Raw genomic sequence first — 22,794 nt, 5'->3', positions numbered from 1 at the left:
TCTCCACTCTCTCCCTTAACACTCATTTCCAATTTGCTGCCATCCTCTCTCTCTGCAAGTCAAAACTTAAATAATTTTCATTCAGATTAGCCAGCAAAAAAATAAATAAATAAATAAATAAATCTTAAGGAACCCCCCATAATTCAATTTCCATATCCATTTCAAGGAAGTTTTGTAATCTTCATAAGGTGACACTTTCATGCATACAAAAGAAAATTCCACCTGATATGAGATCTTTTTATTTTTGTCACAGAAGAACTTTGGTATAACCTTTTTTGCCATCACATGCAAAAAATTCTTCAATTCATTTATGTAATCCTCTCCCATGCACAAAATTATATATATAAAAATATGTTTTAAAATTAACCATGAAAACACTACAGTAAAAAGTGTTCTCAAAAATATATATATTTTTAGCCATGCCCTATATCTTTATAAATTTTGGATTATTTAATCCCATTTTGAAATTAATATCAGATAAAATAATAGAAAACTGTAGCTCTTTTTCAGGGGGAATGTTAGACATGATATCTTCTTCTATGTCTTCATCTTTCTTTTCACCATTTCCAGCATTCTTTTTCTTCTTCTTCTTTTTCTTCTCCTTCACAGGCTCATCATACTCTTCATCATCCTGAAAAGCAGAAATTAAAACATCAAAAGTATACATCTACATTATCATTAATTATATAGGAAGTCATGTCAATATATTTCTGCATACAAGCTTAGGTTCTATGGAATAAACATCTTCCAGAAGTATACCAGGAAGTTCTAAAAACTATATCTTCCACCATTCATTTAAAAATAAACATTCTATCTAAACACCCTCTACCTAATTTAGAGACATCCTGTTTTTCCCTACACTTTTTGTGATTTCTATTATTTTCCTTATATAATGAATGGATGGAAACAGAAAGAAACAGTTAATTATGGAACAAGGCACTGAGTGTGGAATGGCAGAAAACAAGAATGGATATGATTAAAGGTCACAAAAAATGAGGAAGCACATGTAAAAACAGTGGTGGTGAGGAACCTACACCAGGAGGCACATAGTTGTGGCCAAAGTTATCACCTTTGCTCTATGCTATTGGACAGCTGGGCCAGGTAAGAGTCACTGCTGGGAAATGAAGCAGAGTGAAGGATTCAAACCCACAACTAAGCAAATGTGTGACCAGCATGCTTTTGATCACACCACCAGTGTTCATATACAGGTATATATGCATAATTGTTTTGCCATTTTGTCATACATACATACATATAATATGTGTACAGTGTAGACTAATAAGGGTGAAAGTTAACCACTTCCATACGGTGACACCTACGTAGGCGTCATGAGGAGCAAATGGGTACGCGATGATGCCGACGTCGGCGTCTTGATTATATTTATTGTAGTCGTACCTACATAACCTCCATTCTCTCTAAACTGGCTTCATCATATTTTCTATGGTTATCAAAATTCACAGTATAAAGAGAACGAATGATTGAGCACTGACTTTATTTTCTATAATGCGATTATTATGACGCAATATCGCACGTCGGGCAGCTAATGCTGCCAGATGTGCGATGTGCCCCAGAATGAAGAGGTTAAGTGTAAGGTGAGGGGGGGCAAAAGACGAGCAGATGAGAGGGGGAGGGGAAATATCTGTCTGAGAATTTTGAAAGGAATAAAAAGATGTTTTGGATGTGGAAAAACTGCATACAGGAGAGTTAGGTAAAGAGGAGAGGGAGATGGGTCATGTATTTTAAGGAATTGCTGAATGCAGAGGAGGGCAAGGAGACTTTGACTGTGGTGGTGGTAGGAGATGCAAGAATGAAGTGATAGATGAGGAGACTGATATAGCTAGTGCAGATGAGATAATACAAGTACCACTAAATAAAATTAAATCTGAAAAGGCACCTGGATATTGATGTTATGTGAAATGTCTGAGCAAGGGTGAAAGAGCAATAGTAGAGTGACTGGTAAAGTTGTTTAGTGTGTGCCTATAAGAAGAGTACCATGGATTGGGGGAGTGCATGTGCACAAATGTGAATGTAGTAGGTTTACAGATAGGCATCACTCAGGTCAGGTCAAACTGGGGTAGTTGCTTCAAACAGTGAGATGGCAAGTGGTTGTGCTTCAGTAATCAGCACCGAAGAGGTACAATCTCTACATAGCAGAATTGAAGCCTTAGAGATGACTGTTGAGGGCCTTAAAGAGGAGAATCAAGTTCTTCGCTCGAAGGCCCAAAACACAGATGACAAACCATGTTTGGAACCTGGGTGGAAAAAGGTGACAAAGAAAACATGGAGAGATGATAAAAAGCCCTCACCAGTCCTGCTTGAATGCAGAAACTATTTTCAAGCTCTTGTGAGTCTACATGAAGAAGAAACGAAGAAGATGCAAAAGAAGGGAAGGGCAGTCGCTAGATCCCTGTCCACAGATAAGATTTTGGTTGTAGGAGATAGCTTGGTGAGATATTTAGATAGGGCCTTCTGCAACAAAGATAGGAAGCATATGATCAAGGTATTACCCTGGGGTGGGGATAGGTGATGTTAGAGACAGGATTGAAGAGTGTATAGTTGGGGAAGGTAAGAAACCCATTGTTTGCTTGAGTGCTAGTGGGAATGACATATTTAAGTTAGGGAGTGAGGAAAAGTTTGCACGTTTCTGGGATGCGCTAGATAAGATTAGGAATAAGGGAAGGATTCTTGTTGTATGTGGAATCCTTCCGAGGCATAGAGTTGGAGGCATGTGGCATTCCAGGGCTGTTGCAATGAATTACAGGCTAGCAAAACATTGTAAGGCCAATGGATGGGCATTTGTCAACAACTGGGATTACTTTTATGGTAAGAATCATCTATATACAAGGGACAGGGTGTACTTGTCATCCAAAAGATTTCAGCTCCTTGCTGAATCCCTTGAGTGAGAAGTAGGAATCCTGCAGGGTTTTTTCAGGTAGATTATGTGGGAGTTTGGTGGGGTGGGAGTATCAGAATATAGCTTAACCAATAGAAACAGCTTGGAGAGGGACTGAAAAGAATTACCTAGTCAGGTGGAGGGAGGATAAACTAAAAGTTTACTATACAAACAGCAAAAACATAATAACTCATTTTTTTTCCTGTGAGGTAAAGCATGTGTAGATAGATTTGATATTACAGCTATTAATGAATCCTGGATCAATATGGCTGACAGACATTTCCTTCTGGAAATAGATAGAAGGATACAAGTTTTTTCACAAGGATAAGGTTGGCAGGAGTGGGGGAGTAGTATGTTTCATTAAAAATACAATAAATTGTATTATCAACAATTCAATTAAGGAAGAGGATAGTACAGAATCTATTTGAGTGGATATTATTGGCAAGAATAAGAAAATTATTATTGGCATCCTATACTGACCTAATCTCACCAGTGAGCAGACTGGTCCCCTGATCCATGAAATTCTTAGGGCATCCCAGTACAATAACTTGTGATCATGGTAGATTTTAATTATAGAAACACTGACTGGGAAATTTTAGTAGGAGATCAGAAGTGCAAAAATTCTTAGATGTGGTGCAGGATAATTTCCTAAAACAAATAATTACCAATCCTACGAGGGGAGAGAATACTCTGGGCTTACTTTTAACTAATAATGAGCACCTCACGAGAAACATAAAAGTGGGAGGTAGTCTAGGTTCTAGTGATCACCAAGAAATAAGATTTAATATTATTTGGAAAGAATTATGTGAGTGTAATAGTTTCAGAGGGATCAGTCTGTTAACCCCTTCCATACGGTGCCGCACACGTAGGCGTCATGGACTTAGATCTCGGTGGCAGCAACCAATGCCAGCCGTACGACGTGTCGTAATAATACTCGCATCATAAAATATAGTCACCGCTTATATCGATCGTTCTCTCTTCACCCGTGAATTTTGATAACCATAGAAAATGCGATTACAAAAGAATTAGAAAGAATGTCATTATGGAGGGGCGACTACAATAAATATAATCAAGACGCCGATATGGCAGCCTCGCGAATACACTCGCTCCCCATGACGCCTACGTGTGCGGCACCGTATGGAAGGGGTTAAGTATAGTTGGGAAGGCTTATGGGAGGGTCTTGATTGAGAGGAATAGGAGAGGAACAGAGGGAGTAACTGGTAAGGAACAGAGGGAGTAATTGGTAAGGAACAGTGTGGATTTAGGGATTTTTGTGGTAAGACAGATATATGAGAAAGCTCTTGGAAAAGGTAAGGATGTTTTTTGGGCCTTTATGGTTTTGGAAAAGGCTTATGACAGGATAGACAGGGCACTATAAGAGGTATTGCAGATACAGTCGTACCTCGGTACTCGACCATAATCCGTTCTGAGGTGGTGGTCGAGCACCGATTTGTTCGAACACCGAAACCAATTTTCCCCTTATCACTGTCTTTCTTTGGACCCATTATTAACCCCTTCCATACGGTGCCGCACACGTAGGCGTCATGGGGAGCGAGTGTATTCACGAGGCTGCCATATCGGCGTCTTGATTATATTTATTGTAGTCGCCCCTCCATAATGACATTCTTTCTAATTCTTTTGTAATTGCATTTTCTATGGTTATCAAAATTCACGGGTGAAGAGAGAACGATCGATATAAGCGGTGACTATATTTTATGATGCGAGTATTATTACGACACGTCGTACGGCTGGCATTGGCTGCTGCCACCAAGATCTAAGTCCATGACGCCTACGTGTGCGGCACCGTATGGAAGGGGTTAAGGGCTAGAGCAACACGAAAAAGTTTAAATCTGGGAAGAAATACTCGAACAAACTGCGTACGTCTTACTCCGCTGGCGGTCTGAGTCGAACTGACGCTTACCCGCTGTTCGAGCTAGTGGAGTACCGAAAATCTGTTCGAGGTCCGATGCATTTTCTACTCGAATTTTTTGGTCGAGCACCGATTTGGTCGAGTATAGAGGCGGTCGAGTACCGAGGTACGACTGTATATAGGATAGGAGGAAAGCTCTTAAGAGCAGTCAAGAGTTTTTATAAGAGTAATAGAACTTGTGTTAGAATCAGAAATGGAGGGAGGGAGTGGTTTGAGGTAAAGCTGGAACCTCGCTAGGGATGTGTTATGTCACCTTGGCTGTTCAAATTATACACAGATGGGGTGGTGCGAGAGGTGAATGCAAGGGTAATGGGTCGGGGATTGGAGATGGTTAAAGAAAATGGAGAAAAATGGGAGATAAGGCAGTTGTTGTTTGCTGACAACACTGTGCTTGTGGCAAGATCTGACGAGGGATTGAGGAAGTTAGTGACAGAGTTTGGAATGGTGTGTGAAAGAAGGAAGTTGAAGATAAATGTGGGTAAAAGTAAGGTGATAAGATGTACAGGGGGAGAAAGTGGAGGTGCGTATGTGGCGGAAAAGGGAGGTAGAATGTAGATTGAGAGAAGCAAGTAAATGACTTGGGGGATTAAAAAGTGTAAAAAGAAATAGACATTTGGAAATGTATGCTAAGAAGAGACTGTATGGAGTGATTGTGCCGACACCACTGTATAGGGCAGAAACATGGAACCTAAGAGAGGAGTTTTGAATGTGTTGTGTGCCTGAGAAGCATGATAGGGGTCACTAGGCTGGATAGTGAGAAACAAGGTGATGAGGAGGAGAACGGAGGTGGAAAGGGAGTTGAGAGATAGGGTTGATGAAAGAGTATTTGGATGGTTTGGACACATGGAAAGAATGAGTAAAGAAAGATTAGTAAAAGAAGTGTGGAAGGCAGAGGTAGAAGGAGTGAACATGAGGGGGCGACCAAGGATGAGATGAGATGGATGAGGTAAAAGAGGCATTAAAAAAGAGGGGAATGTCTGTTGAGGAAGGACGGAAGGAGACAGAAGATAGGGATGAATGGAGAATCGTTGTGTATGAATGAAGCTGTGATGCATGAAAGGGAGTGGGTGGGGGATAGGGGGTGAGGGAGTATGTGAAAAATAAATTGACACAGCCTGAAGGGATTTCTCCCCATCTTCTCCACTTCTGCATGAGGGAATGGATTTAATGAATCAGCCTTGCTGTGGATGTGCTGTGTCTTTCAACACTGCTTCTGAACCAGGGCAGTGGGCAAGATGCAGGGATGACCCGTCATCCAGGAGCCAAGATGAGAGGAAGGGAGGGGTGTGGATGGGAGTGGAGTATATAGAGATGGAATGGGTGGAAGTGGATTTTATGCCTTTGGTTTTTTTGTCTACCTCCCTTGTAAGTGGGGAAAAGCCTTTGGTATATTGTACTGGGAAGAATTAAATAGTACAAATAATGTTTTAGTACAGGACTTCAGGAGAGCCAACTTTGATAAGATGAAAGAGTATTGAAGACATTTGATCATCTACATGACTGACCTAGGGGGCTGTGATGGGGTAAGGGACATGGTCAGTATGGACATCATTAGCACAGTCAGGTGTCAGGTCACGGAGGGTAATATGTGTACCTTGGGACAGGTCACTTACAAGTGCAAGGTCAACAGCCCGGTCAGCGATTTGGATGAAATGTACAGTAACCTAAAAGCTTTAATTCTAAATGCACAAAATTTTATTCCCCTCAAGTCAATACAGAAGAATAGTAATATTCCTAATGGATGACAGTCAGGCTGAAATATGTGATCGGAATGAAAAGAGAACTTTACACAAGATTAAAAAACAGGGAAACACACCTTAGATCCAAATATAATGATATGGCAAGACTGGTTAAACAGAACATGTACACAGCAAAACTTAACTATGAAATTAAGGTTGCCAGACAAGCAAAATCCAACCCAAAGGGCTTTTTTCATCTCTACAGAACAAAAAATAAGGATAGGCCCAATTGAATACGACTAAGATGTCATGACAGAATCAGAGGGAAAAATGAGACATTTAACAAATATTTTCTCTCGGTCTTTACAAAGATGTTAGATAAGGTACATGACTGTGAAATTTTCAGCAGGGATGAAGAAGGTAGACTATCTAATATCAGCATTAGTTAGGTTGAAGTAGTCAAACAAATTGAAAGACTTAAAGCTACAAAATCCCTGTCCACACAAAATTTTTCCAAGAGTTCTTAAAGAATGTAAATTTGAAAGCTGGGACCAGTTAAGAGAAATATTCAATAAATCAGTAGACACTAGTTTTGTGCCTAATGCTTGGAGGCATGCAAATGTTGTACCGGTTTTCAAAATGGGAGATAAATCGTCTATATGCAACTACAGGCCAATCAGTTGAATCAACAATGGTTAACCATTTCAGTACAAGTCAAATTCTCATACACAACATCGGCTGCCAAATGTACGATGCATCACATTACTTGCATTATAAAATATAAAGTCACTGCAGTATTACTCATTCTTTCTTATTCTGGAGGCAACTCATGTACAGCTACAAAAAATATATATATAATCAAGACACTGATGCCGGCATCCTCGTGTACCCACTCGGGCCTCATGACATCTACATAGGCATCATCATAACAAACTGGTTAATAGACTTAAGAGATCACATCGAGACATAATTTGATTTGTGACTCACAGCATGGATTCTCCAAGGGTAAGTCATGTGTGACTAATCTTCTATCTTTTTATACTAAACTATATAAGGCATCAGATATCAATGATAGTTACAATGTTATTTACCTTGAGTTTAGCAAAGCGTTCGACAAGGTGCCCCACTACTAAATCAAATAAAATCCCATGTCATAAGAAGTAAAGTGTTAGAATGGATTAGAGCTTGGATCAGTGACAGAAAATAGAGGGCCACCATAAATAGTGTAAAATCCAAATGGGTGAGTGTTTCTAGTGGAGTTTCCCAGGGCTCAGTTTTGGGTCCCTTATTGTTCATTATGTACATAAATAACTTGGACAATGGGATTAATAGTGATGTTAGTAAGTTTGCAGACAACACTAACATAGGACACCTAATTAGGTCAGGAGATGACACCAAGATTCTGCAGAATGATCTTAACCCCTTCGATACGATGACACCTACGTAGGCGTCATGAGGAGCAAGTGGGTACGCGAGGATGCTGATGTCGGCGTCTTGATTATATATATTGTAGTTATACCTGCATGACCCCCATACTCTGTAAACTGGCTTCATCATATTTTCTATGGTTATCAAAATTCATGGGTGAAAGAGAACGAGCAATACAGCGGTAACTTTATTTTTTATAATGCGAGTATTATGACGCAACATTGCACGTCTGGCAGCTAATGCTGCCCGTGAGATTTTGGCCCATATTGAAGGGGTTAAATTGTTCACATAGCTAGTGAAATGGCAAATGGACTTCAATATCTCAAAGTGCACTCTGTTAAATGTAGGGCTACACAACCCTGAAAACAAATATAGCTTAGATAACATGTTTTTAGAGAAAACTGTGAGCGAAAGAGACTTGAGAGTTTTAGTGAGTCCTGGCCTTAATCCAGGAAACAATGCATTAGTGCCAGGAATAAAGCTAACAGAGTATTAGGTTTCACTGCTAGGATGGTTATGAATAGAAGTGCAGAGGTAATTATCAAACTCTATCTAGCATTAGTTAGACCCATCCTTGACTATGCAGTACAGTTTCAGTCTCTGTCCTATAGAATGGACTTCAATTCACTAGAATCAGTATAGAGGAGAATGACCAAAATGATACATGGGCTCAGAAATTTACCTTATGAAGAGAGGTTTAGGCACCCTAACTTACACTCTCTGGAAAGACACAGAGTGCAGGGTGATCTAATAGAGGTGTTCAAGTGGATCAAAGACTTTAACAAGGGTGACACAAACAAGGTCATCACATTAAGACAACAGGGCAGGACTCGAAATAATGGATTTAAATTGGACAAATTTAGATTTAAGAAGGAAATAGGCAAGAATTGGCTTACTAATAGGATGGTCAATGAATGGAAAAGACTTAATATCCCTGTAATGAGTGCTGAAACTATTGGTTGTTTTAAGAAATGGTTAGACATCTTTATGGATGGGGATGACAGGTGATAATGGACATGGAACTACCTAATGTAGACCTTATGGTCTCTTGCAGTCTCCTTCATTCTTATGTTCTTAATATGTCAAGTACGGTCAGAAAGGTGTATATTAGAATTTTACAATAGTTAACTTGAAGTACAATAAAAGGAAGAGTAAATTTAATACATTTGGTCTTTAAAAAATGTTTTGGTATTGTCTCACATAAAAAACTATTAATTAAACTCACTTCACATGGATTAAGAAGTAACTTGCAAAGCTGGATAAGACACTGGTTGAGCTATTATAAATAGTGAGTTGTTTTGAGTGGTAACTTCTAAATGGAAATATATCAATGACTTTCCAACCCGAACATAAATCCCATCAACGACCTCACTAGACAACTTCTTCAACATAACCAACAAGCAACATCCCCAGATATAACAATGTGTTCATCCTCCCTACAAACACAAACATCAATAGAAACCATACGAGATCTCCCATCACATTATTTCCCAAGGAAGAATACCATAGAGCTAGAAAAGAAAGAAATTTAAAAAAAAAGCAAATTTGCAAGTGTACACAGAAAATACAGAGATATTTAGAGTCCTTTGACAGAGCCCCCATCCCTAGACACAGCAGTGGATGAAATTGTCATGACCATCCGGAAGGCAAGCAAAAGACACGTTCCTAGAGGCTACAGGAAAAAATACCTCAATTACACAAAAGGGATATCCACCATAAAAAAGAAAACCAATTAATAAATAGAAAAAGTTAAATAAGTTGAAAAATAAATACAACCTAATAGAGAAAAAAAACATAACTAATAAACATCAGGTGGAAATAAAACTGGGGAAAACAAATACAAAATATGGGAAAACAAAAAAACAACAAATTGTGGAGGTCAGTAAAAACCATCAAAAACTCAAAATCAAACCCCCCACCCCATCTACCCATGAAGTAATTAGAGCAGCTCAAAGGAAAACACTGTTGTCAACACAGCAGTGCAGCATCAGCAATCTATATACCAAGGGCTTCTTCCAAACCTCTTTTGCTAATCATTCTTCATTCATTCTTTCCATGTGTCCAAACCATCCTAGTAATCTCTCATCAGCTATCTGCAAGCTTCCTGTCCATCCCCACTCTCCTCTTCATTTCTTACTCTATCTAACCTTGTAACCCCTACCATACTTCTCAGACACTTTAACTCTTAACACATTTAAGCTCCTTTCTGCCTCTCATAAATTCAAAGTCTCTACCCTATACAGTGTTGTAGGCACAATCACCTGTTCACATACACTTCTTTTTTGCATCTGTTCCCAGATGTCTATTTCTCATCACACTTTTCATTTCCCCAAGACATCAACTTGCTTCTTTCAATCTACTGTTTACCTCCACCCCCACTCCATTTCCTGCCACATGTGACCCCAAATACCTAAAACTATCCACTTCCTCCAGCCTCTCTCTTTAGGACTTACTTCCAACTCGCCACCATCCTTTCCCTTTGTACATCTCGTCACCTTACTTTTACAAACATTTACCTTCAGCTTTCTCCTATTGCATATCTTCCCAAACTCTGTCACAAACTGCCTTAATCCCTCCTCTGTCCCTGCCACAAGCATAATGTTGTCCACAAACAACTGGCTCACCTCCCAATTCTCACCACTATCTCTAACCATATTTTGCACTATTGTTTGTAACTGTCCTATTAATAAAACTTAATGCCCTGTTAGCCCTATTCTTGGCACTAATGCACCGTTTTCTGGATTTAAGGTCTGGACTACTAACATTCCCAAGTCCTCAGTCCAACAGTGCCAACACAGATATGTCTTAGCAACAGACTCTTAACCACTTCGTAACAAGGATGCCTACGTAGGCATCATGAGGCATGAGTGGGTGCACAAGGACGCCAGCATCGGCATTTTGATTATATATATATATATATATATATATATATATATATATATATATATATATATATATATTTTTTTTTTTTTTTTTTTTTTTTTTTTTTTTTTTTTTGTATTTGTACATGAGTTACCCCTGGATTCTGTGAACTGGTTTGATCATGTTTTCTGTGTTTATTATTACTCAGAGTAAAAGAGAATGAGTAATACAGCAGTGACTTTATATTTTATAATGCAAGTAGTGTGATGAATCATATACTGTATATGACAACCAATGCTGCACACGGGAATTTGACTCTTACTGAAGCGGTTAACAGCTCCCAATGCAACCAGTACAAAGGACACAGAGGACCTCATTCTGTGCAACCCTACTTTCACTCTATCCATATATACATATACCAAGAGCTTTTTCCCCTTAATTGGGGGGTAGCCAAACTCGTAAGGCATAATTCCACTCCCACCCATGCAACACAAATTCTCTTCACTGAGTGACTTATGGGCCAGACCAGTCACTGTACCTGGTTACCTAGGGTCTATAGATCTACTGCAAGAGACCTTAGACAATGAAGCAATTGATTCTCAGATAAACACCTAAACACCTAACCATCTCACATCCATTCTTCTCCTGGCCTCCTTCACCCTCCACTTCATTTTAACCCTCTTTATTCTGTACTTCTCATGTTTCCTCGATTCTTATTTGCAACCATTCCTTACATGCATGCCTTTCTCTGCCACCAGTGTATTCCTCTCTTCATTCCACCATTTACTGCCCTTTCTTTTGTTCTCATCCATTCTCCTCATCTGACTCACTGTCTTTGAACATTAATACTTCCTTCTTGAAACACATCCATTCTCCATCTACTCCCATTTCCCTCCTTCTATTCATCCTCTTTCCCCTTCTCACTCAACTCCTTGGGACCAATAATGGGCACCTACATGTAGTGGACCTTTTAAACAATAAAGCTGCCCATTCTCAAAACCTGTCAACCTCCCTCACTTCTATCAGGATGTGCAGCCCTGAGGGGCTGACACTTGGTCTTTAGACTGGACACAGGACCTCTATCAATTTCAACTGCATTTCTTACAATCTTTCATATGCGAAGAGCTGACAACCAGTGGTTGCTTCCCATCCCCTACCACATTCAGCCAGTGATGTGGAAACAGTTCCACACTAATACAACACAAACAAGTCCAAATTTTTTTCCAAGAGAGATTTGTGTGTGTTGGGGAGGGGGGCTGATGCTAAGGATTAAGGAGCTGCGGGTTTCCCCTTAATGAAATTTAAGGCAACAATTAATTATTTCCGCCTCCCTCTCTTTTTCTCTTTCTCACTTTCTCAGCCTTATACTCCTCCTCAATCTCCATTCCACCAGATGATCAGACTGCTCCTCTAAACATATACATGTCTAGAGAGAGAGAGAGAGAGAGAGAGAGGAAGAAAGGGAGGGAGAGAGAGAGGAGAGAGAAGAGAATGATGAGAAAGGAGAGGAGAAAGATGAGAAAGGAGAATGATGAGAAAGGAGAGGAGAAAGACGAGAAAGGAGAGAGACGAGAAAAGAGAGAGACGAGAAAAGAGAGAGAGGGGGGAGAGAGTGAAGAGATGGAGAAAGATGAGAGATGGAGAGAAAAGTAAGATAGCTAGGTATGAGAGGAAATATCTAGCCCCTCTACTACCATCACATGTTCCATCTATATCTTCAAAATACATATACAAGTTATTCAGTATTACCAACATTAATAGCACATTTTATGTATGTATTTGTATAAATCCATGGCATTCTTCCCTTTATTACCACAGGAAAGGAGCCATTCACCTTCCCACCTCCCATCAAATGTAGTACAGCACAGGGCAGATCTTCCACAGAAGGACTTGGTAGCCCAAGCTGGCTTATCATCACTTCACCATATAATAACACCCAGCCTCTGATCCTTCTTCCACCCATCGGATACAAGAAACATCTCTATGGGTTGTGTCATCCATTTATCCATTCCGGGACAGGTACTTGCAAATTAGTGACCTCCATCTGGAGGTGCAGCCCTGAGGGGCTGACTCTCAGTTTCTAGACCAGCCCTAAGACCTCTATCAACATTAATTGTATTTCTATCCCTTGCAAAAGAAAAACTGAAAATAAACAACTGCTCCCTTCCTACTACTATAAGCCAGTGATGCAGAAACACCCCCACACATTTCACCTTTTCACAATTCCCCTTCATATATTCCTATTTCTTCTTGCACCATCCCTGCTCAACTGATTCACCACATACATACATATAAGGCACTTTTCATTCTACCCATCTATCTCATCATCTCAGGTTCATTCCACTTCTGCTCTCCTCACTAACCTAGTCCCCATACATTCTTTCATAAACAAAAATATTTCATTTCTAATTCAGAATTTTTTTCTTGTACACTACAAAATAAATCCCTCCTTGGAGGTAAATATCATACCATAGACGAAACTAATAATTTCACCTGATCTGAGGCAGGTTTGACTCTTCTTTCTCTTCTCTCCCTCTTTATAGGTCCAGGCTCTTCCTTTTGTCTCTCTTTTCTAGCCTGCAACAGAAAAAACAATGAAGCTTCTCACTCACTAGACCTACATTGAACTGACAAAGTACCTAGAATACAGATCAAATGCAATGTATTCCCATGACAATTACGTAATATTTAATCAACCTGTTACCCCTGGTCTCTATTTAAAAAGACCTGCATCCTTCAGGACATACCTAACTTTTTACCTACCCTACACAGGACATATCATCCTAAGTGTATCTTGTGTCCCATGACAGTTTCACAACATTTGAGTTTTCTACCTACCCTACCCACCTTCCTCATTTGATTGTCATATTCCAAGGCATCGTAGAAATTCGGCTTTTCTCTCTTCACACGTTCACTTCTTCTTTTTACTTCAAGAGCAGGCGAGGCAGCATCGATTGACAACTTGCCTGAAGCTCCTCCACGTGTTGGTTTCATGTCTTTCAGTTCCTTTAGAGGAGAATCATCCATATCATCCTGCTCAGAAGCGTTTGAAGCTGTCGACCTGCGACGCTCTTCAAAAAATTGGTGCCCACAATGGCAGTGTTTTGTTGCAACTGGAACCTGTAAAAAGAAGATATTCTTTTATCACAACATTTGTCTTCTTCAATTTGAGAGGGGGTCTGAATACATAAAATCTTATACAAAAATAAAACAAGCTGTATCAACCAGTAATACTACAGTAGATTTTATCAATAAATCAAATCCCCTGGTTCTGTCTTGCAAGAGACCTGTGGCACCCAAGGAAACCTTCCACACCCACCAGTTTAGCTCATATTCATTTAGTGAAATGTTTTTGTGTTACTGTCTTGAAAGAGTAAGTATAGTATATGCTCTGTGTCTTCTATGTGGTCATTGCATCCAAGGCAACTGAAGTCTGTTGTCAGAGTGATTTTGTGTTGATACTGTTTCAGAGGAAGAGGAGGCGAATCAAGTAGAGAAGAAAAGGTAAAAGGTGCAGATGGAGAGATGATAATGGAAGAGAAGGCAGTGAGAGGAAGGTGGGCAGAGTATTTTAGGGAGTTGCTAAATGTGAAGGAGGATAGGGAGGGAAAGGTAGTTGCAGTGAGAGGCGCTGAGAAAATGAGAGTGATGAGTGAGGAAAATGGAGTAGAAATAGGGAAGGATGAAGTGGAAGCAGCTGTTAAGATGATGAGAGCAGGTAAGGCACCTGGGTTGGATGGATGCCATGCAGAATGTCTGAAGAAAGGAGGTACAGTTATGGTGGACTGGCTGGTGAGGTTATTTAATGTTTGTTTAAGAGAGGATAGAGTGCCGGAGGACTGGAGGAGTGCCTGTATAGTTCCCCTTTACAAAGGAAAGGGGGACAAGTGTGAGTGTAGTAGTTACAGAGGGATCAGCTTGTTGAGTGTAGTTGGGAAGGCTTATGGGAGGGTCTTGATTGAGAGGATTAGGAGAGGAACAGAGGGAGTAATTGGTGAGGAACAGTGTGGTTTTAGGACAGGTAGGGGATGTGTAGATCAGATTTTTGTGGTAAGACAGATATGTGAGAAAGCTATAGGAAAAGGTAAGGATTTTTTTGGGCTTTTATGGGTCTGGAAAAGGCTTATGACAGGGTAGACAGGAAGGCACTGTGGGAGGTACTGCAGATATATGGGATAGGAGGAAAGCTGTTATGGGCAGTCAAGAGTTTTTATGAGAGTAGAGCTTGCGTTAGGATTAGAAATGGGGAGAGTGAATGGTTTGAGGTAAAGGTGGGACTTCGTCAGGCGTGTGTTATGTCACCCTGGCTGTTCAATCTTTACATGGATGGGGTGGTGCAAGAGGTGAATGCAAGGGTAGTGGGTCAGGGGTTGGAGATGATTAAAGAAAATTGAGAAAAGTGGGATGTGAGCCAGCTATTGTTTGCTGACGACACTGCACTTGTAGCAGGATCAGAGGAGGGATTGAGGAAGTTAGTGACAGAGTTTGAGAAGGTGTGTGAAAGAAGGAAGCTGAAGATAAATGTGGGCAAAAGTAAGGTGATGAGATGTACAAGGGGAGAGAGTGACAGTAGGCTGGAAGTGAGCATTAAGGGTGAGAAACTGGAGGAAGTGGATAGTTTCAGATACTTGGGTGCGAATGTAACAGGAAAGGTAGGAGTGGGGGTGGAGGTAGAATGTAGATTGAGAGAAGTGAGTAAATGCCTTGGTGGATTAAAAAGTGTAATGAGAAATCGAAATCTGGGAATGGATGCTAAGAGGAGGTTATATGAAGGAATGATTGTGCCAACAGCAATGTACGGGGCAGAAACATGGAACATGAGAGAGAAAGAGAGAAGGAGTTTGAATGTGTTTGAGATGAAATGTCTGAGAAGTATGATAGGGGTTACTAGGCTAGATAGAGTGAGAAATGAGGAGGTGAGGAGGAGAACAGGGGTGGAAAGGGAGTTGGGAGATAGGGTTGATGAAAGAGTATTAGGATGGTTTGGACACATGGAAAGAATGAGTGAAGAAAGATTAGTAAAAGAAGTGTGGAAGGCGGAGGTGGAAGGAGTGAATATGAGAGGGCGTCCTAGGATGAGATGGATGGATGGGGTGAAAGGGGCTTTACAAAAGAGAGGAATGTCTGTAGAGGAAGGACGGGAGAGGACAGAAGATAGGGGTGAATAGAGAAGGGTTGTGTATAGATGAGGCTGTGATGCATGAGGGGGAGTTGGTGGGGGATGGGGGGTGAGGAAGTATGTATGAGAAAAAAATTGACGCAGCCCAAAGGGATTTTTCCCTGTCTTCTCCTTTCCTGCATGAGGGGACGGAGAGGGGGGGTCACCGTATTTATGAAGTGGCCTTGCTGTGGATGTGCTGTGTATTGCGACACTGCTTCTGACCCAGGGCAGTGGACAGGATGGAGGGGAGACCCGTCATCCAGGAGGTGCCAAGATAGGAGGGAGGGTGGAGGGGAGTGGAATATATGGGAAATGAAATGGGTGGGAGTGTTTTCTATGCCTTTTTCTTTTTGGCTACCCCCAGTGTAAGGGGGAAAAAGCCTTTGGTATATGTATGTATGTACTGTTTCAGTGCAGGGTGGTGACCCCATGGGAGATATGTTAGTGCAATTCTTGCTTGTCTTGGGAATGATTTCTCTGCTGGGTTGATTTCTGGGTGGGTCTGCTGTTCAAAACCTCCAACTTCCACCTGGATGTGCAGCCCTGAAGGGCCAGTACCTGGTCTCCAGAACATACAACTTTAAGTGATTACAATAAAAAAAACCATGAATAATTATCAAACAAATAGTAAACTCCAACGGCAATTTCACTATACTATTGCACATCACATGAAATACTCTACTGTATATAAGGATTTAATTTACTCCCCTTACATTAGGTATATCAAAATAGGTCATATATGAAATAATAAAATGGAGGAAATGTACTATGAGGAGGATACAGGAGTGTTAACAGGCAATATTTTCTTAACATGGTGAAGGGGAATAGGCAAATAGTATCATGACCCTTATATGACACAATCATGAATATGGCAGCTGATTGTGGTTTAGTTGTTCCCTCAACTTTATTACAGACAGCAGCAATAGAAAATGCTCAACACTGTCCAAGTACATTGGTGTCATTAGTGAAAAATCTAAATTATACAAAAGACTCAAGTAATTAAATTTTACCACCCAGCTTATCAAAGACTACAAAGCTATTTGATTAAAAATTATTTAAGACAAATGAGAGAGAATTAGGTGGGGAAGGGCAAACGAAGATGTGTTGGGAATAGAGTTTATTCCCCTAATGTTGCAACCAACTTGGTCTTCTTCCAAGAACTTGCTGCTATACATTCAGATCACAAGTCTTATACTCGTAGCGAGAGGGAACGCGCCAAGCTATGAGTGGATGGATGTGTCAGGTTTCCCCTTAGGCTACCAATCTAATTACCAAGACACTTGCTGCTTTTGAGAGGGATGTAAATCCATCTCTGTCATTGTTGTTTTCCCTGGTGATGATATGTGCAGCTTTGAGGGACATGAGAAGAAGATGAGAAAAACTGTGGAAGCTGCACATATCGTCACCAGGGAAAACAACAATGACAGAGATGGATTTACATGCCTTTAAAAAGCAGCAAGTGTCTTGGTAATTAAATCGGTAGACAAAGGGAAAACCTGACACATCCATCCACTCATAGCTTGGCGAGTTCCCTCTCGCTACGAGTATAGGTCTTGTGATCTGATTGTGTAAAAACAAGTCCTCTGAAGAAGACCAAGTTGGTCGCAATGTTAGGGCAATAAGCTTTATTCCCAACACATCTTCGTTTGCCCTTTTCCACCCAATCCTCTCTCAAAGCTACATGATGTAGACATACTCTCAATCTCTTGCTGGAGACCTGTAGCCCCAAGGAAACAATCTATGGCCACTGTTTCAGTCCATAAATCACACAAAAGAAGAGATTTTGCATTGTCTCAAGTGAGTACAGGACATATATTGTGTTCAGTGTCTTCTGTGTGGTGATGTGATTGCATCTCAGTCATCTGGTGGCTGGTGCCAGGCCAATTCTGTAAAGGTACTACTTTAGTGCTGGTTGATGGCCCAATCATGGGCTTGCCAGTACTATTTTTGTGTGGCTTGGGAATAATTTCTCCTCAGGGTTGATGTCTAGGAGTATTTAGTGAAATTATGTTTGCTGGTTTATTTAGGAGTGTTTGTTTTAGTGATCTGTGTGTGTATATTTTGGATGCATGTATTCTGGGGTACTGAGGGTAAGATGTAGATATTTAAGTGACAGGATGCTGAGGTTGTTTTGTTGTTGCATCCTGTGGGCTGTGCTTGTGATGTGGTGTAATGGAATACATTACCTAATTTGTAACTAAATGCAAGTCAGCAATAACCTTTAAGAGTATTAGGTAAATTATGCAGGAATCAGATTTGCTGCAAGAGTAGTGCTAAAATTCAGTTTGATTAATTCCTCTGCAACCATCATTAGTTCACCTGATAATTTAGAACTAGATACACAGGCACAGTTTTCACCTTCTTCCTGAATGTCATCTGTATCTGTACCTAATGACTATTCCTGATGCTTAGTGTATAGTGAAAAATGGAATTCCTCTGCAATTAACCTAGTCAGAAAATCAAAACAGTACACAGATGTGACACATAGGATGATGATGGAAACAAGTTCTAAGCTCTTCTGTCCTCTTAAACCAAATATGATTCTATAGACCACTTTAACCGAAAAAGTGAAAACAAGACCATATTTATGCTGACATTGGTATGTAAATGGATCATGAGGAATCTGGAATAAAGCAGAGCATCTTTAGTGACACTATCAAAGCTATGGACAAGTTTCTTTTATATGCATTAATCTTGAAATACTCAGCCCTCAATTTAACAGACCTCCACTTAACAAATTTATGAGGCAATTGACAAATGCAGGGACTCAGAACAAATTTCTGAGTCCCCTTTCCTACTATACAATCACAGAATATCATAAGCCCACCTTTACAATCTTGGTAAGTCTGATATTAAACTAGAGTAAATATGTTGAATTATATCTATTGATCTAATGCACCCTACACTTTTTGTGCATTAAACTGAGAGATTTGTACCTTAAAAACAGACAATACCATATAGGGGTTCTGCAAGCTAGTTTTCTACAATGGTCAATGGTTGGTTGTTCCAAATTCGATGATGACACTACATTTTTGGAAAAACAAATAGGGAAAGGAAGTACAAGGTTATCACAAAACAGGTATTTCACATTAACTCTGGAAATTTTTTAAATGCTAACATACAAGGCTTGTACTAAATGGTTCCTTGAACCAACATGCAATTAGCACAAAAAAGGAGCACAAGTATTTTAGGAATAAACATACACCACTACTTAATGCTTAGTCACTGGAAAATTAAAGCAGAGCTATTAACAGCATTATTCATAAGCTTACAGTCATTGATACATGTTAACACAGCAGGCTCCTTTGGGGAGTTCTTTATGATGACAATAACAATAATTGTTGCCTTGAGTTTCACTGACTGGAAACCTGCAACCCCATAGCAGCTGACAACAGTCAAAAGGTTTTCCCATAAATCTCTCTGGGAAGAAACCTGGTATTATTGTCCATGTCGTAGTTGTGCAAAGGGAGCAGCTGCCAGTTGTTGTTGTCGTTGTTGTCGTTCCCTAGACTGTCTGTCCGAGCAGTCCCGTCTCCCCAAGGAAGGCCACAGCCGAAACTGGGTTTTCCCACAAATCCTTTATAGAGTGTATGTTGTGTTGTTTGCGTGCATGATTGTGTATAATGCAGTCTTCCATTATGTGTTGTATGGTATGGGGTGAAGTGTTACATCCTGGGCAGCTGTTCACAACACGGTCGTCCAGCCTCTTCTGGTAGCTTAGAAGTGCTGGGTGGTGACCGCATCGCAGTCTGGCCAAGTGGACTCTGTCCTTTCATGGGAGAGAGGATTCAGAAGGGTGGATATCAGGGGGTCTGGCATGCAGCAGTGTGTTGTCTTTCAGTGTGTTAATGGAGCGGTGAGTGATATGATTATGAATATGTTTCCGGAGGCTGGTATTTGGTGGTTGTGGAGGAAGAGAAGAGAGTATCTGTGCGTAATAAAGGTCTTTGGGTGTTGTTTTAATGTTTCTTGGTGTGTGTGGGTGTTCTGCTATGTAGTGTAGCGGGTGTGATGTGTTTGTGGTGGCTGCAGCAAGTGTTTGTGTGCCTCTCATGTCGAGGTGGTCCTTGACTTTGAGGACTTTTGTTTCATGGTGTAAATGGTCTGTAGGTGATGTATTTGTGCAGCCTGTAATTGTTTTTAGGGCTTTGTTTTGTATGATTTGAAGGGTGTTGTGGTGTGTCTCACTGAGATTAGGAGCTGCAACGTCTACGTCGTGGGACCACCCCCCAACCCCAAGAGTTGGGGGCCAAACAGCAGCAACTACCCCTGGCCATCAGCTCTACGCAGATGGCACCGATCCCCAAGGAGGAGCTACGCCTACCTGGGGGAGTACCGCAGCTGCCAGTTGTCAGCTCTTGTTATAGATGAAGAAAACACAGTCAAAGTTACCAAAGAGATCTTGGACCCAGTCCTGAGACAGTGTCACCCCCTTAAGGCTGCACCTCTAGAGAGTTGAGGATGTTGACAGGTTTTGAAGACAAGCAACAGGGAGATGATTTTCTGTGACTTCCGTCTCAAAGAACCACCACTTGCAGGCACCCACCACTGATCCCTTATGTGGTGATTTCACAAGCATTTTCAAAAGTGTACAACAATATACTTGAGAATACTACACTGGGAAAGGCTAAATGTTTTAGCATATCCTGTCACTCAGGTGTTTTGCAATACTTATAAAAATACACGTTGCTCTCCAACAGAAGCATCATACAACCAATGAATCACAACAGTATCAAAATTCACTAGTCATTTACTGCAAGATAAGGAAGATAAACGAAGTCTCTGCACTTCAAAAATATTCAAACCCTATATATTTCAAAATTCTGTGTCCAAATTGGATAAGACTAAGCATCAAATAAAAGTATTTCTCCTACATTTTTTCTATGAAATGATTACGTTTGAGGAAAACACTGATTATAAATAGAATTCTGACCAGGAAACCCTGGTTTCATTCTCTATTTACTACATATAGAAATCCCTCAATATTTTTGCTCTTACAAACACGCCCCAAAGTATTTTTTTATGTTCAGGGACAAATCTCCACACATAAAGGAAAGATGCTTTTTAACTTTTAATATCCCTTGTTCCTGATGTTCTTGAATCTCCTATATTACGTATACACAGTCCTCCCATCCCTCTAATTCAGCATATCAACCACTCTCAAGTTGAAATTTAACAGGTTGGTTACACAAGACTTTACAACTGTAATTCCAAACTAATTGTTACCAACATTCCTTTCTCCTCTAAATGTTTCACTTATCTATCTTTAAAAAAAAATTCATACTGGTTTTCAAACTGGCAATCATACTGGTCAAGGACACCAATATATGATTTAGCAATACCTCCCAGTTACTTCCTTTGAATATTGGTACCACATCTGCAAAATTCCAGTCCAATGGTACTTTCCCTTCATTCACTGAACATTACCAATTGCATGTGTAACCATATAGAGTGGTATTATTCAGAGAAGTGAGTAAATGCCTTGGTGGATTAAAAAGTGTTATGAGAAATAGAAATCTGGGAATGGATGCTAAGAGGAGGTTATATGAAGGAGTGATTGTGCCGACAGCATTGTACAGGGCAGAAACATGGAACATAAGAGAGGAAGAGAGAAGGAGTTTGAAGGGAGTTGGGAGATAGGGTTGATGAAAGAGTATTGGGATGGTTTGGACACATGGAAAGATTGAATGAAGAAAGATTAGTGAAGGAGGTGTGGAAGGCAGAGGTGGAAAGAGTGAATATGAGGGGTTGTCCTAGGATGAGATGGATGGATGGAGTAAAAGTGGCATTACAAAAGAGAGAAATGTCTGTTGAGGAGGGATGGGAGAGGACAGAAGATAGGGGTGAATGGAGAAGGGTTGTGTATGGATGATGCTGTGATGCATGAGGGGGAGTGGGAGAGGGATGGGGGGGGGGGTGAGGAAGTATGTATGAGAAATAATTTGACGCAGCCCAAAGGGATTTCTCCCCGCCTTCTTCTTTTCTGCATGAGGGGATAGAGAGGGGGAGTTGCCGAATTAATGAAGCAGCCTTGCTGTGGCTGTGCTGTGTCTTGCGACACTGCTTCTGACCCAGGGCAGTGGACAGGATGCAGGGATGACCCATCATCCAGGAGGTGCCAAGATGAAAGGGAGGGAGGAGGGTGGAGGGGAGTGGAATATGTAGGGGATGGAATGGGTGGGAGTGGTTTCTATGCCTTTTTCTTTTTGGCTACCCCCATGTAAGGGGGAAAAACCCTTTGGTATATGTATGTATATATATATTATTCAGATTTCTGCCTAATAAGTGATTAGTTAAACAATTAGTGGATAAGGTTGTGGTGTGTATCCTAACTTGTAATCAACAGAAGTCAGTCTTAACATATGAAGAGAAGAATACAATGGGAAATGCCAAAGGTTTCAAGGGGTCTGACACAACTAGTGGGATCATCAACTTAAAAACAAAGTGACATAATAATTTCTAAACTGGTGACCCCCCTGATCAGGTAAATTGGTGTCTAAGAGACTCCAGCCTCAAAAATCTTTTAAGTACATTTCTGTGTGTTCTTGAGACCTATCCAATCCACCACTCTTCCTTCCTGATTCAAGTAATTTGTGGTAATGAGGTTTATTTCACGACTGACCTGTTTCTGCCCTATAGGGGCTTCAGGTCAGCCAGAGCCCATGTCACCCAAGGCAACTCATCATTCAGGACACTCACGCCCATCATGTCTTTTCTACCAAACAAAACAATATCAAGTTTGTGCATTTAACGTCCTCTATACACAAGATGTCTGTAACAGAAAACAATAGGAAGCCAGAGCCTATCAATTTCTATAAATTAACAAAGGGGAGCATGTTAA

At 40.5% G+C, this 22,794-nt stretch overlaps 1 protein-coding gene across 9 annotated transcripts in view; it reads right to left on the bottom strand.

The window, feature by feature from the left end:
* Positions 1 to 223: 223 nt before the first annotated feature.
* The window catches only part of LOC143038052 (uncharacterized), a 43,309-nt gene continuing 20,738 nt past the window's right edge, over positions 224 to 22,794 (bottom strand). For 6 of the 9 annotated variants that reach the window (XM_076206934.1, XM_076206932.1, XM_076206928.1 and 3 more), the window contains 3 exons: positions 13,631 to 13,912; positions 13,262 to 13,369; positions 224 to 631 (listed from right to left, as the gene is read on the bottom strand). In XM_076206934.1, the coding sequence (XP_076063049.1) occupies positions 425 to 631; positions 13,262 to 13,369; positions 13,631 to 13,819 (504 nt within the window). In that variant the 5' untranslated portion in view covers positions 13,820 to 13,912 and the 3' untranslated portion in view covers positions 224 to 424. The remainder of the gene's footprint in view (positions 632 to 13,261; positions 13,370 to 13,630; positions 13,913 to 22,794) is intronic. The other 3 variants (XM_076206930.1, XM_076206929.1, XM_076206931.1) reach the window with 3 other exon arrangements.

The sequence above is a fragment of the Oratosquilla oratoria genome, chromosome 23 (genome assembly GCF_046742065.1).
Source record: "Oratosquilla oratoria isolate Oo_2021 chromosome 23, ASM4674206v1, whole genome shotgun sequence".
Classification (NCBI taxonomy): domain Eukaryota; kingdom Metazoa; phylum Arthropoda; class Malacostraca; order Stomatopoda; family Squillidae; genus Oratosquilla; species Oratosquilla oratoria.
This window is presented reverse-complemented; position numbering and strand designations above follow the sequence as displayed.